General features: G+C 46.5%; 1 protein-coding gene across 2 annotated transcripts in view; it reads right to left on the bottom strand.

Annotated features, from left to right (window-relative positions):
* LOC134210697 (nuclear hormone receptor FTZ-F1) overlaps positions 1-11,199 on the bottom strand; it is a 667,660-nt gene extending 656,461 nt beyond the window's left edge. The window contains exons 1-2 of one of the 2 annotated variants that reach the window (XM_062686909.1): positions 11,097-11,199; positions 8,041-10,166 (exon numbers count right to left, since the gene is read on the bottom strand). In XM_062686909.1, coding sequence (XP_062542893.1) covers positions 8,041-8,962 — 922 coding nt within the window. In that variant the 5' untranslated portion in view covers positions 8,963-10,166; positions 11,097-11,199. Of the gene's footprint in view, positions 1-8,040; positions 10,167-10,327; positions 10,398-11,096 lie in introns of those variants that run through there. The other variant, XM_062686910.1, reaches the window with a different exon arrangement.
* Positions 11,200-15,255: the final 4,056 nt, after the last annotated feature.

Raw genomic sequence — 15,255 nt, 5'->3', positions numbered from 1 at the left:
CCAGTGCGCACCAAAAATACGACACCCCAAAACTTCCAACGCATGCATCAATCAGGGCAAAACTGATTCACATGAGTTGTCGTTTTGTTTTTTCGTGTTTTATGAAAAAAGAAGGAACATCCAATCCCAGTAGGAGGAAGCACACGAAATCGTAAACATTGGCACACATCATCATCCCATCGTCGAATCTCGCCATCCATCGCATCGGTGGCAAACATTTCGCCGAAAAGGATAGGTCAGGACAGGACCGGAGCACGTGTGCAGAAGGCGCAATAAGGGCGGTGTTGGCGTTGCTCTGCTCTGAAATAGTGGGATGCGTCGGCGGGGTCTGTTGACCTACTTTCCTTCATGAATATGTAATGACTGCTGCTGTTGATGCTGGTGATGATGATGATGGTGATGATTCTGATGACGAAGGTTCGCGCAGTTAGCAACAAGAGGAGAAATCTGCACTCCACGCTGGCGATGAACAATGGAACGGCAACAGGAAGTCCTATCGAGCGAACGGAACGACACACGAAACGGATATATGCCATGCATACATGCGCTCCCTAACCGTTCGACCGAGGACGACGATGGTAGTCTTTGTAATACAGCATGTGCCGTGGTACAACTACCGTTACAACTATTGCCCATCGGTTCGAAGCGAGTCCCTACGAGAATGTAGCTATGCGATATCCACGGGGTCGAAGAAAGAGCCAACAATTGGAATCCTCTTTCCTCCGAGTGGGGTGGAAAATCCGCATGGAGTCGTGTCAAGTTCAGAACTGCCATGTGTTCTCCGCACAGTCGGTGCCAGTTCGCTTTATTGAGGTTAGGGTTTTCGGGGCAATGTCAGTGGGGCAGCGCGCAGCATATCGTGTCGCGTAAATTAGCTGCCGTTGGACATGGGCTTGGAAATGGAGATACGGTGGACTACGGTGCGGTGGCTTTATCGATTTCGGACTTGGCTGGGACTAGGCGGAAAAGGATTCCGACGACGACGACAACGATCGAAAATGCTAAACCATGCCGTTATTCGATGTTGTAACTCGAGAAGGAAACATCTGATTGTGGCTTGATTTATGGGGCACTTTGGGAAATTGATTTTGTTGATGATGGGCACTTGGTGAATCAATTGATGGACTGTTTTGGTGATGTTTACAGCCTGGGTGGTAACTATTTTTAGAAACGATTGGCTCAAGATAAATTTTATTTTTTTTTCTGTCAAACCCACAGAAAAATATATTTCTTGACAGATTTTGACAGTATTACGGGTCTTATTTATGTAACGGTTAAAGGCATTGCTGTTTGATGGCGATAATTGTTGGTGATGCAGAACACGGACTATTTAAAGCTTCTAAGGAAAAATAGCGTTTGAAGATTTTAGTGAATGTATTGCGAAAAATAAATATAAGGAATCGAAGGAAACAACCACTGGGATGTGTTATACCTGGAGCATTTGAGTATGACAACCTCCACTCCAGGAGGACAGCACGAAGCTCACCCCGAGCCTGTTCAGGTGGCGTGGACGGTACGTCATCGCTGGTGACCGAAACGTGAAGCAACAAGCCTGAAAACATAAACATTTCATCAAGCAAGGCATCTCGCAGACTCGGAAGCCTCCTTTCAAGAGGCCCGGAAGCCTCCTTTCAAGAGGCCCGGAAGCCTCCTTTCAAGAGGCCCGGAAGCCTCCTTCCAAGAGGCCCGGAAGCCCCGGAAGCCTCCTTTCAAGAGGCCCGGAAGCCTCCTTTCAAGAGGCCCGGAAGCCTCATTTCAAGAGGCCCGGAAGCCTCCTTTCAAGAGGCCCGGAAGCCTCCTTCAAGAGGCCTGGAAGCCTCCTTTCAAGAGGCCCGGAAGCCTCCTTTCAAGAGGCCCGGAAGCCTCCTTTCAAGAGGCCCGGAAGCCTCCTTTCAAGAGGCCCGGAAGCCTCCTTTCAAGAGGCCCGGAAGCCTCCTTTCAAGAGGCCCGGAAGCCTCCTTTCAAGAGGCCCGGAAGCCTCCTTTCAAGAGGTCCGGAAGCCTCCTTTCAAGAGGCCCGGAAGCATCCTTTCAAGAGGCCGGATGCCTCCTTTCAAGAGGCCCGGAAGCCTCCTTTCAAGAGGCCCGGAAACCTCCTTTCAAGAGGCCCGGAAGCCTTCTTTCAAGAGGCCCGGAAGTCACCTTTCAAGAGGCCCGGAAGTCACCTTTCAAGAGGTTCGGAAGCCTCCTTTCAAGAGGCCCGGAAGCCTCCTTTCAAGAGGCCCGGAAGCCTCCTTTCAAGAGGCCCGGAAGCCTCTTTTCAAGAGGCCCGGAAGCCTCTTTTCAAGAGGCCCGGAAGCCTCTTTTCAAGAGGCCCGGAAGCCTCTTTTCAAGAGGCCCGGAAGCCTCTTTTCAAGAGGCCCGGAAGCCTCCTTTCAAGAGGCCCGGAAGCCCCGGAAGCCTCCTTTCAAGAGGCCAGGAACCCAAGCAGCACCTCCTGTTTCTCAGTGAGTAACAACAACTGTGGTGTGACTTACTAAAGGTCTGACTTATGCACAACGCGTCGTATTTGGAACTCCTTTGTGACACAAAAAGCGCAAGAGGTGGAGCCTATTTGCAACATCAAAATAAAACACAAAACCAACTGAATCGAACCATGGACCTTGAAATTTGGAATCTTGTACTTTTAACCATCACACCAACAATTCTATTTGGAGATTCTGCTACAAGTGCACTACATAAAACAACAAAGTCATTTGTAACTTCATTGTACCTTATACGGAACATGCAGGGACTGTCAAAATAAAATACTGCTCAGCTGAGCTCAAAGTGTTTTGTAATATATCAGAAACATTGTCGTAACAGCAATGAACCGAAGTGTTATTAATTCTGCAACTTATCTGTTTTGTTTCTGATATGAAACACATCGAATTTTAAACCACCCAAGAAGTCAGATGGGTAGAATATTGCGACGCCACTTAAACGGAATTGAAACATTGTGATTTTCTGAAACAGGGAAGTGGCTTTAATGTGACTCGATGTATTGCCAGTGTCTTCAATGCAATTTATTAGGAACAAACACCTATTTGAAAGATGTTGCGCGTGTTGCTTGGGAAGCCTCCTTTCAAGAGGCCAGGAAGCCTCCTTTCAAGAGGCCAGGAAGCCTCCTTTCAAGAGGCCCGGAAGCCTCCTTTCAAGAGGCCCGGAAGCCTCCTTTCAAGAGGCCCGGAAGCCTCCTTTCAAGAGGCCTGGAAGCCTCCTTTCAAGAGGCCCGGAAGCCTCCTTTCAAGAGGCCCGGAAGCCTCCTTTCAAGAGGCCCGGAAGCCTCCTTTCAAGAGGCCTGGAAGCCTCCTTTCAAGAGGCCCGGAAGCCTCCTTTCAAGAGGCCCGGAAGCCTCCTTTCAAGAGGCCTGCCTTGCAAGAGGCCCGGAAGCCGCCTTTCAAGAGGCCCGGAAGCCTCCTTTCAAGAGGCCCGGAAGCCTCCTTTCAAGAGGCCCGGAAGCCTCCTTTCAAGAGGCCCGGAAGCCTCCTTTCAAGAGGCCCGGAAGCCTCCTTTCAAGAGGCCCGGAAGCCTCCTTTCAAGAGGCCCGGAAGCCTCCTTTCAAGAGGCCCGGAAGCCTCCTTTCAAGAGGCCCGGAAGCCTCCTTTCAAGAGGCCCGGAAGCCTCCTTTCAAGAGGCCCTGGAAGCCTCCTTTCAAGAGGCCCGGAAGCCTCCTTTCAAGAGGCCCGGAAGCCTCCTTTCAAGAGGCCTGAAGCCTCCTTTCAAGAGGCCCGGAAGCCTCCTTTCAAGAGGCCCGAAGCCTCCTTTCAAGAGGCCCGGAAGCCTCCTTTCAAGAGGCCTGGAAGCCCTTTCAAGAGGCCCGAAGCCTCCTTTCAAGAGGCCTGGAAGCCTCCTTTCAAGAGGCCCGGAAGCCTCCTTTCAAGAGGCCTGAAGCCTCCTTCAAGAGGCCTGGAAGCCTCCTTTCAAGAGGCCCGGAAGCCTCCTTTCAAGAGGCCCGGAAGCCTCCTTTCAAGAGGCCCGAAGCCTCCTTTCAAGAGGCCCGGAAACCTCCTTTCAAGAGGCCCGGAAGCCTCCTTTCAAGAGGCCCGAAGCCTCCTTTCAAGAGGCCCGGAAGCCTCCTTTCAAGAGGCCCGGAAGCCTCCTTTCAAGAGGCCCGGAAGCCGCCTTTCAAGAGGCCCAAGCCTCCTTTCAAGAGGCCCGGAAGCCTCCTTTCAAGAGGCCTGGAAGCCTCCTTTCAAGAGGCCCGGAAGCCTCCTTTCAAGAGGCCTGGAAGCCTCCTTTCTAGAGGCCCGGAAGCCTCCTTCAAGAGGCCCGAAGCCTCCTTTCAAGAGGCCCGGAAGCCTCCTTTCAAGAGGCCCGGAAGCCTCCTTTCAAGAGGCCCGGAAGCCGGCTTTCGAAAAGGCCTGAAGCCTCGTCTCAAGAGGTCCGGAAGCCTCCTTTCAAGAGGCCTGAAGCCTCCTCTCTACCGGCCTGGAAGCCTCCTTTCAAGAGGCCCGGAAGCCTCCTTTCAAGAGGCCCGGAAGCCTCCTTTCAAGAGGCCCGGAAGCCTCCTTTCAAGAGGCCCGGAAGCCTCCTTTCAAGAGGCCCGGAAGCCTCCTTTCAAGAGGCCTGGAAGCCTCCTTTCAAGAGGCCTGGAAGCCTCTTTTCAAGAGGCCTGGAAGCCTCCTTTCAAGAGGCCCGGAAGCCTCCTTTCAAGAGGCCCGGAAGCCTCCTTTCAAGAGGCCCGGAAGCCCCCTTCAAGAGGCCCGGAAGCCTCCTTTCAAGAGGCCCGGAAGCCTCCTTTCAAGATGCCCGGAAGCCTCCTTTCAAGAGGCCCGGAAGCCTCCTTTCAAGAGGCCCGGAAGCCTCCTTTCAAGAGGCCCGGAAGAAACCTTTCAAGAGGCCTGAAGCCTCCTTTCAAGAGGCCCGGAAGCCTCCTTTCAAGAGGCCCGGAAGCCTCCTTTCAAGAGGTCCGGAAGCCTCTTTTCAAGAGGCTAGGTCCGGAAGCCTTCTTTCGCCGGAAGCCTCCTTTCAAGAGGCCCGGAAGCCTCCTTTCAAGAGGCCCGGAAGCCTCCTTTCAAGAGGCCCGGAAGCCTCTTTCAAGAGGCCCGGAAGCCTCCTTTCAAGAGGCCCGGAAGCCTCCTTTCAAGAGGCCCGGAAGCCTCCTTTCAAGAGGCCCGGAAGCCTCCTTTCAAGAGGCCCGGAAGCCTCCTATCAAGAGGCCCGGAAGCCTCCTATCAAGAGGCCTGGAAGCCTCCTTTCAAGAGGCCTGGAAGCCTCCTTTCAAGAGGCCTGGAAGCCTCCTTTCAAGAGGCCTGGAAGCCTCCTTTCAAGAGGCCCGGAAGCCTCCTTTCAAGAGGCCCGGAAGCCTCCTTTCAAGAGGCCCGGAAGCCTCCTTTCAAGAGGCCCGGAAGCCTCCTTTCAAGAGGCCCGGAAGCCTCCTTTCAAGAGGCCCGGAAGCCTCCTTTCAAGGCTCGGAAGCCTCCTTTCAAGAGGACTGGAAGCCTCCTTTCAAGAGGCCCGGAAGCCTCCTTTCAAGAGGCCCGGAAGCCTCCTTTCAAGAGGCCCGGAAGCCTCCTTTCAAGAGGCCCGGAAGCCTCCTTTCAAGAGGCCCGGAAGTCTCCTTCAAGAGGCCTGGAAGCCTCCTTTTAAGAGGCCCAGAAGCCTCCTTTTAAGAGGCCCGGAAGTCTCCTTTCAAGAGGCCCGGAAGCCTCCTTTCAAGAGGCCCGGAAGCCTCCTTTCAAGAGGCTCGGAAGCCTCCTTTCAAGAGGCTTGGAAGCCTTCTTTCAAGAGGCTCGGAAGCCTCCTTTCAAGAGGCTCGGAAGCCTCTTTTCAAGAGGCTCGGAAGCCTACTTTCAAGAGGCTCGGAAGCCTGCTTTCGAGAGGCTCGAAGCCTCCTTTCAATAAAGGTGTCTCCGTTGTAGGTGTGATCAGACGAAAGAAAATCTTTCGGAAAGAACATGTAAGCCCCCTCATGACCAGAAGAGAAACACCTCATTTGAATCTCTTTCAGTACTAAATCAAACGATTAAAGCGCCGCTTGGAAAGGTCATCGCGAATTCATGGAGGTTGAAGCGTATTCGATTAGAGCTCAAAACATATCCTTGTAGGAAACAAAACAATTCCGAGTAGGATTCGAAGCGTATCTGAATTGGATCAATGTCTATCAGAGTAGGATGCGAAACGAGTCTGATCGGGATTCTATACCTTTCTATTAAAAACAAATCCAATCAAGACTTGGAGCGAATCCGATTAGGATGTGAAACAAATTCGAGAAGGATTCGAAAATAATCTGGATAGGATTTGAAACAAATCAAAGTAAGTTTTGAAATGTATCCAAGCAGGAATCAACGAATAAGAATAGGATTTGAATCGAATCTAAGTAGGATTAGAGACGATTCCGTGTAGGATTCCACATAAACCCGAGTGGGATTCGAAACGAATCCAATTACAATTTGCAGTGAATCTGATTAGGATGTGAAAAAAATCCGAGTAGGATTCGAAATGATTCCGGCTAGGGTTTGAAACTAATCAGAATAGGATTTGAAGCAAATCCAAGTAAGATTCGAAATGTGTTCACGTAGGAATCGATATAAATCCGAGTAGGAAATGAGACGAACCCAAGTAGGAATCGAAAAGAATTCAAAAAGGAATCAAGATGAATCCGAATAGAATTCGAATCGAATCTGAGTAGGATTCAAAGCGAACCCGAGTAGAATTCGAAACAAATCCGAGTAGGATTCGAAACTGACTAGAGTAGGATTCGAAACGAATCCGGTTAAAATTCGAAATGAATGTGATTAGGCTTCGTGAGTAATCCGAGTAATGATTTGAGACGAATTCGAGTATGATCCAGGCGAATCCGAATAGAATTCTAAACGAATCCGAATATGATTCGGCTCGAATTCGAACAAGATTTGAATCGAATTCGAATTGGATTGGGGATTAATCCGATTTGAATTCGTGACGAATCTGAGTGCGATTCGAAATGAATTCGAATAGAATTCGAGGCGAATCTCAATAGGATTCGAGAGGAATTCGATTAAGATTTGGAGCGAATCCGAGTAGGATTGAAAAATAATTTAATTATTCACGAGGAATTCGGGTTGAATTCACCACGGATTCGAGTAGGACTTGAGACGAATCCGACTAGAATTCGATGAGGGTCCAAGTAGGTGGCGAGAGGTTGAAAAAAAGACAAAAGGTCGATACACAAAAGATCAAAATTATGGTATAAAATTTTATTAAATAGACACAGAGCCTGTAATAAAGAAAATAAAGAACATAAATAACAGAGCAAACCGTTGAAAAATTGCTTTAGCCGGCAAAAATGGTTTGAAGCTTATATTTTTCTTAAACTTGAAGAAAAAAATGTTGCGGATTTAATATCATTCAATTATTTTCAATTCTATGAAGTTCACTTATAGTAGTAGCCATGTTCATTTTTACAATGTTAAGGACAAACTTTTTGGAATCCAATTTTTCCACCTCGCATTTGCAAGGGCTCCACTATCAGTACTGAAGCATCGAACAGCTATCATCTTTTTATTCTACGGTTGTTGAGACGCAGCAAATCCAAAATAAGAAAATGACAGTTCTTCGTAGGTTCTTCGATGCTTGTTTATCGAGATTGGTGTCTCTGAAAACGCGAAGCATAATTTATTTGGATTCTGGACAGTTTCTCCTTCATATTATTGTAATGTATAAAAATAATAGTCAGTAGAATAATTCAGCTGTATCATAGTTTATAAAGATTATTATTCAATATTAGATTCATTATATGCGGTGAATATTTGAAGAAAAATGGTTACCATTCAATTTTTAATTTGAGGTTATTTGTTTTATTTCCAAATAAGTTGTTTTATTCGTAGTCCTGTTTTATCAACAAATAGTTTCTTATATCTAGTTATCTTTGTACATTTGACTTTAACCATTAGCTAATTCATTCTATCCAGCTTAACCTAATAAATGTATCCATTCCTTTTGTCATCATTTAAATTCGTTGATAATCCGTCGTGAACAACAACAATCATCACCGTGCCATAATCTCCCAATTACGGCAACAGGGCATATAAACAGTCGCTATTGAAAATGTAATAAAAAACAAAAATCGTGTACTTACCATCGGATCCCTCGGCAAAGGACCCCTCCGATGGAATCTTAATTTCGATGGGCTCATGCACCGCCACTCCTCCTGCTCCCGGCTCAGCTGCCGCCGCCGATGATGAGGACGACGACGTCGACGATGATGATGCCGCTGTCGTTACCGCTACTGCTGCTGCTGTTCCTGCCAGAGAAGTCGCCGCCGACGACGTGGATGCTATTCCGAGTTCCTGGATGTGGAAGGTCCCGTCGCCAGCTGCCGCCGAGGCAGCGGAGGAACTGCACGAAGACGACGGGTGAAGGTCGATGAGGGCTGCGGCTGCCGCCGCGACGGCCGTGTCCGCTGTCAGGGCATCGGTGACCGACGGTCCACCGGGTTCCGATTCGAACAGGGATGCAGCCGCAGCAGCTACGGTGTCGAAGGGGGAGCAAATGTCCGTGTCCGTGTTGATGAGGATGGTTGTGGTGGTGGTGGATGTTCCGGATGAGGAAGGGATGGAGGTCGAGGTGCAGGACGAGGAGGAGGACTGAACGTGGTGATGTTGATGTTGGAGCTGCTGCGGTATGTGATGCTGAAGGGTGCGAACTCCGGCTGGACTAGTTTCGGTAGTCGTGGTGCTAATTAGCGGTTGGTTGGTGATGATGATTTTGGTTGAATGGAGCGGCTGAGAGGTTGTCATGACCTGTTGATGGGGCTGCTGCTGCTGCTGTTGCTGATGGTGAAATGGTGGCTGCTGCTGGTGGTGGAGATGATGACCGTGAACCAGATCGTAGGCGTCCTGCACGATTGGTGAGGTTGTTATCAGGAGATTTCCGTTGAGATGAGTTGCACCACCCCCGCCGGATATGACACTGCCGCCACCCCCGCCATTGATGTTTGCGTAGATGATGTTGGTCGGTTTGGTGGAAGAACTGGCCGTCGATGAGGCTTCTTCGTGCATGATTGGTTGGGCTTTTTTTTTACACTAGACAAGCACACTAACTCTTCTTCGTATTCTTCTTCTTTTGCTTATCTTCTCGATTACTTATACACAGTAAATAATTCTATGAGCTCTTCTCTGCTTCGATTTGAACACTTTACTACGTTAAGATGTTTGGGGGGAGATTTTCCATAAAACTTTGCTACGGATTCGGGGTTGAACACTTTGGAACTTTGTACTAACGATTCGAGTACGCACGCGAGACACTTCGTAGTTAGCCCGTTTCCATCAGGTAGCACTTGACTGAATGGCGACAACGAGATTCTCAGGCAACAATGGCACCGCTGGCCCTCGTCGGAACCAATGGGAATGCACTCCAAAAAACACCCAGATTGTCGGTCATCGGGTTTACACGGTCACTCACACACGTTCACACGACACCAGGCTGGTCGATCCCGAAATATGCGCACAGGAGAACGAGTGCCGTTCCCGGGATGCAACAGGAAGAGATGCAGCAGCAGCAACAGCAAAACGAGGCCAGTTATACGACTGCAGTATATAGTTCAAGGTCGAGAAAAGCAGCACAAGTGCACCGAGCGCTGCCTGCACATACACCGAAAATAACTTGAGAAATTTTACACCAATGACTACGACGGGGCACAAGGATTGATGGGCTCCAGGGAGAGAGGGGGCGACTTTTCCGGGATGTGGGGGTGGTGTTAAAAACGCAACTCGATGTCCCTCGGCTTCATTGCTTTGCAGCGATGATAGCAGCTGTAGCACATTCGGGCCATTGTCGTGACCGGTTCGCTGCACATGCACAAACCACTAACACGATTGCAAGGGGACATAAGGTGGCGCCTCCATCACACTCTGGAGTCACGGCAGCAGTCACGAGGAACTAGAAATATAGCACACAACTTGCTCTATGAGCCGGAAATTTCAGCACAATTTCCGAATCGCGATACACTCGCGCCTTTTCTGCATTCACAAGAGAATCGGTCGGAATAAGCAGGAAGCGAAAATTCGCGAATCGAATAAAAAATATAAATTCACAAACGCACACATCCAAAGAGCGATTCTATAAATTCGCAATAATAATCGCGAATTTCATTCTTGCTGGCCACCGTATTCTTTGCTTACACGCGCACTTCTACATACGCAATCCGGTTCCCCTTCGATTCACTTTTACAACACTGTGTTTGTATTCCTTCTAATTCGAAACCTGCAAAAAAGTTGCAAAAAATCACCAACTTATTCCAGAATTTGAATTTTCGATGCGCCTTAAGGCGTCTTTCCCCGAACCGAAATCACTCGCAACCGTATCGATGAGTCACTTTCACTATCATCCCGACGCGGAAACGCGCCTATCCCGAGTTTATTTACACTTAATTTTCGGGAATAATCAAAACTCGACTCGAATATAGGTCTTTAGGCCACTTACACTCGTTCTTAATTGTGCCTTTTTTCCATCACTCTCACTGCACAAACCCGCGACGAGCGGACGAACATGGACGCATACATTCTCATTGATCAGCCAACCAACCAACCGCGGCCGTCCCCCCGCGTGGCATGTCGTCCATGGTGAAGGCTTTTATCGCGATACCAAGTTCACGTTCAAACACAAGCACGCGCTCCACGCTCCACGCTCGCCGTATTCTCTTTCCCCTTGTGCTTAGACGCGGCTTAGAACTCTGAATTGGCACACACAGATGCGCCCCCGAGAAGACATCAAACATTGGACGGGTATGCGGCATTTAGGTCGGTGATGATTATTCGGAACAAAGCTGTGTCAAGTTCTGACAACGTCTGATTTATTTTCTCTACAATTGCGTCCGTTGTTGCATATTTGCATCTTCTCGCTTCTACTAAGAACTAAAACCTCACATATCGCATACCCTTGGGAACCAACACAATTACATTATCCACCGACCTATAAACGACGACAACATCGAAGACTGCGACAAAACCCCCCAAAATTTGCTCGCTCTCTCGCTGTTCCTTATGTTGTGCTCTCCACTGTTACATCAACTGACATTGAATTCATAATCAACCTTCACCCTTCCAACAGTCGCGCATATCAACCACGTCGTATTATCACTTCCTCTAAATCGATCCACGCCGTGTAAAACGGCTTATGCCCAACTAAATTCACCTTTCTTGCCGTCGCAACACAGAACTCCCTTAGAATCAAAACACAAAATTCGCGAGCGCGATCGTTTGAACTGGCATTCCGCACACGGGACGGGATGTAAACATTCTCACTTTCTTCCGCTTCTGTCTGAATACGTAGGTACTGACACACTAACCGTGGTGCTCGCCGTCAGGGAATAGGGCAACCGAGCGTGCCTGGGGATAGAACCCGTACCTCAACATACCAACAAACGCCACGCTCTCAGAACCCCTTTCGGCCGTGGCCCACCAACACACCGACGTACCTACCAACACTGGCTACTGGGAGAACATCCCGGAGAGAATTTCAACCAGCCACCGCACCGTCCGCCCCAAATCGTTCGCACCTTCCGTATCGGCGCAACATTCACGGTCAACCTGTCTGTGAGGTACCATGCGTCGCCATTCCGCCCGCCCACAGCAGCAGCCGTTTGGGTCCCACCTCACGTCGGACCGACTTGACCGTCCGACCGTGTTGTCACTTTTCGCATGGTCGAGCCAGAAGAAAACCCCTCTTTTTCCGTTCGTTCTGCTTTGCTTTGGGCTGGGTTTTGTGTTTTTGGTTGCGCTGTTGTTGCTGTTGGTGCGCGTGCGATGTGTTCTGGAGCTCTGTTTGTGCTTTTTGGCTTCGTTATTTTTTTCCACAATGTTGTTTGTTTATTTGTTTGTTTGATGACGTGCGAAGTTGGAAGATCGGTGTTTGGGCGATCTGGCCGTATTATTGATTAGGCTAAGTGAATACTGTTGAGAAGTACTATCTGATCTATTCGCAACAAATTCAAATGAAATATGTTTGGTTGTTTACGTCATATTTAGGAAAGCTTTTATAAGGCTGCGTGATACCGTCTTACATCTTCCAATAAGTCGAATACCTTCGTATTTCATTGGTTGGACAAGGTAAACGAAACACATAAAATAACTTTGTGATAAATTTCAATTATACTTTATGTGATTTCCCTAAAGACAAAAACCCAAAGAACTTCAACTCTGAAACTTATTTTCATGGGATTTAGTTTGAAAAGATTTGTTTTTATTCAGACGATTTTAGAAAATATTGTTTGAAGGATCATTTTACCCGAATGTCGATAAATTTTCATGTAATTTTAGTAGTTTCACTTGGAAGCACAAACGGATCTCAGTGGAACCTTGAAAAATCAAGGAAAAAAAGCAAATCAAACCTTTTTCAGGAAAAACTGTAAAAAAATCGTAAAAGTATTCGTTAGAATTTTGTTGAATTGCCAAAGAACTTGAGAAGGGTTTTCCACGAAAATTTAAAATATTTGTAGTGGTCGTTCGAAAGAACATCTGTCAAATATAAACAACATTCTCATGGAAATATAATGAAGAAATTATTGAGGAAACTGCTGAGGAAACATAAAAGAATATCTTGGAGGTATTTAGACCTATTTGTCCAGGAGAGTTTTAGGATATTCTCATATAAATTTTTCGGAGAAATTCATAATATTTTTTCTTTGAAGTACAGAAGAAATCCCATTGGAAGTTCTGAAGAATTTTCGTTAAAAACTGATGAATTTGCTTGAAAATTTGTTTTTTTCCTTTGAAAAGTCCAAAAAATTTCCATTGCAAATTCTGAAGTATTTCTCAAACACATTCTTTATGGTTTTCCAGAGAAAAGCAGATGGGTTTCCATGGAAAATTCTGAAATATTTACCGACAAATAAAAAAAATCTTTAAAAAATAGTCATTCAAAATAGTTTTCCTGCACAAGATATTCCCTTAAAAATAAAAAAAGTCTATTGAGAATTTAAAAGAATTTCCTTAAGAATAAGTCTCCCGGAATCCAAAACTAATTTCACTCGCATTTTCAAGGGCACCCCACTGGATACGTTTTTATCATTTCACGCATGCTGGGATGCAGCAAAGCTGAAATAATAAAAATGACAGTCGTGCGTTTCTTTCATATCAGGTGGGTTGCCCTTGAAAACGCGAGTGAAATTAGTTTTGGATTCCGGGAGGCTTGTCCTTAAACCTTTCTAATAGCAGGTCAATATGACCCGAATCGCACTTTCAAATGGTAATAACCTATTTACCCTTTCCGTTACCAACCCGCCTTTTGAAAACGAAAATAAGAATCTTTTTGGCTGTAACTTTTTTTGTCTTTCGACATTTTTTTTCGCAACTGTAACCAAAAGAAGCGGAATTTATTCAAGTGTCAGGGGCTTTATGGATTTTTAGGACTGGCTTCTTGATACCGAAGTTATTCCGGATTTAAAATGGGTGTTAGCTTTTGGCCATATGGCAGAACGCATAGTTCGTAAATGATTATTTTAGATATTTTGAAGAGAAACGAAGCATAAACTATACCAAATTTTATCGGGAACAAGTCGACCCGGCAGACGTTGTCCTGCATAGTAGGCGAAATGCGCCTTGTGAACTGCCCATACGAAACTCCATATGAATCTTAAATCTACTTTTTCACGATTTACTCAACCTAACTCGTGATATTCGCACCGATATAAACCCGTCGGAAGCTATAACGAATTTAACTGCTGAAGCAATGGAGAACATCCATTCAGCCGTTTTCGAGTTATGCGGATACGAACACAGACCATTTCATTTTTATTATATAGATTTGATCGGTTCGAAATATGGCCTGTATTCCGGAATCCGGACCTTCCGCCGGAACCTGTTAAGGGGTCACTTTACGGAAATAGGCGAATACCATCATGCGACCCATCAAACTCCATGATTTTAAAAGTTATGGTATTCAATGGAAGTTTTGTACTTCCTGGACCGTATTTGAACCGATTGGAACCGGTAAACTGATTTACCGGAAGTAAGAAACTACCTAACTAACTTTTGAAATCATGAAGTTTGATACGTCGCATGAAGGGGTTTGCTTATTTTCCAAAATTGTCCTTTGAAACGGTTCATGGCAAACCCGTTTACCGGTTCTAATCGGTTCAAATACGGTCCAGGAAGTACAAAACTACCATAGAATACCATAAACTTTGAAATCATGAAGGTTGATGGGTCGCATGATGGTATTCGCCTATCTAATCTAATCTAATCTCATACTTGCGCAGCCAATACTTGAAAGCATCCTGGAAAATGACAGTTTCTAAATTCCGTCATTTTTCTTTTCATACGGCCAGGCCAACTACGCAGTATGTACCGCAGAGATGATTTCTAGATACTGAGCGACCTCAAAATTTTTAAATCCTTAAAGTCGATCCATACCATGAAACCGAGGGGATAGGAAGAAAGCGTGGACCTCCCGTACCAAACGCTTCCAGTTAGTATAAATAGTATAAATGAAGTTCCAGTTAGTATAAATGAATTTTTCGTTGGGAGCGAAGCTATTTAAAAGTTATGAAATGCTCCATTCGGCAAGTGATGGTTGACGTCGTGTTCAGAATAACTACGTTCACTATAAATAAGAAAAGAAGAAAATCATCATTATTAGACGGTAACGTCAGCTTCTTTCCTCGGTAACAGATGTGATGACAATTCTGAAAATAAAAGAAGCGCTAGCACAACATTAGAAGATTGGACACTTTAATTATACTCATGTTATTTTTAAAATGCTTTTCTAGACTGCTATCAGAAAACAAGGGGGGTTAAATCCTTGATTCCAATCCGAAACGAATCCAACCCCGAAAGCTCTCCAGTCTGCCTCTTTTAACTTCCATGCTTCATGTCCATAAAGGGCCACTGGTAGTATCAGAGTTTTGTATAGAGCCAGTTTTCATTTCCGTCTGCATGCCGCGGGACCTAAGCTGGTTACGTAATCCGTAAAAGGCGCTATTCGCAACAGCAATACGTCTTTTTATTTCACGTTCCAAGGTAATCAAATCCTTCAACAACTTGAAACACATCCCCATCAAGCACTACCTCAACACCAACACCACTAGGTCTTCCTTTATCTCTAACTGTCACCATGTACTTTTTCTTGTTAGAGTTAATGGTTAAGCCGATCCTCGCCATTTCCTTCTTCAGTGGGACAAAAGTTTCCACTACTGCTCTGCGATCGAATCCAATGAGGTCGATGTCGTCCGCAAAACCCAGGAGCATATGCGAACGTGTGATGATAGTGTCGTTCCTCTGCACGCCAGATCTCCTAATGGCGCCTTCGAGTGCAATGTTGAACAATAAATTCTAAAGTGCATCACCCTGCTTCA

This window comes from Armigeres subalbatus, chromosome 2 (genome assembly GCF_024139115.2).
Source record: "Armigeres subalbatus isolate Guangzhou_Male chromosome 2, GZ_Asu_2, whole genome shotgun sequence".
NCBI classification, from domain to species: domain Eukaryota; kingdom Metazoa; phylum Arthropoda; class Insecta; order Diptera; family Culicidae; genus Armigeres; species Armigeres subalbatus.
The sequence above is the reverse complement of the archived record's forward strand: the minus strand, read 5'-3'. Positions and strand labels throughout refer to the sequence as shown.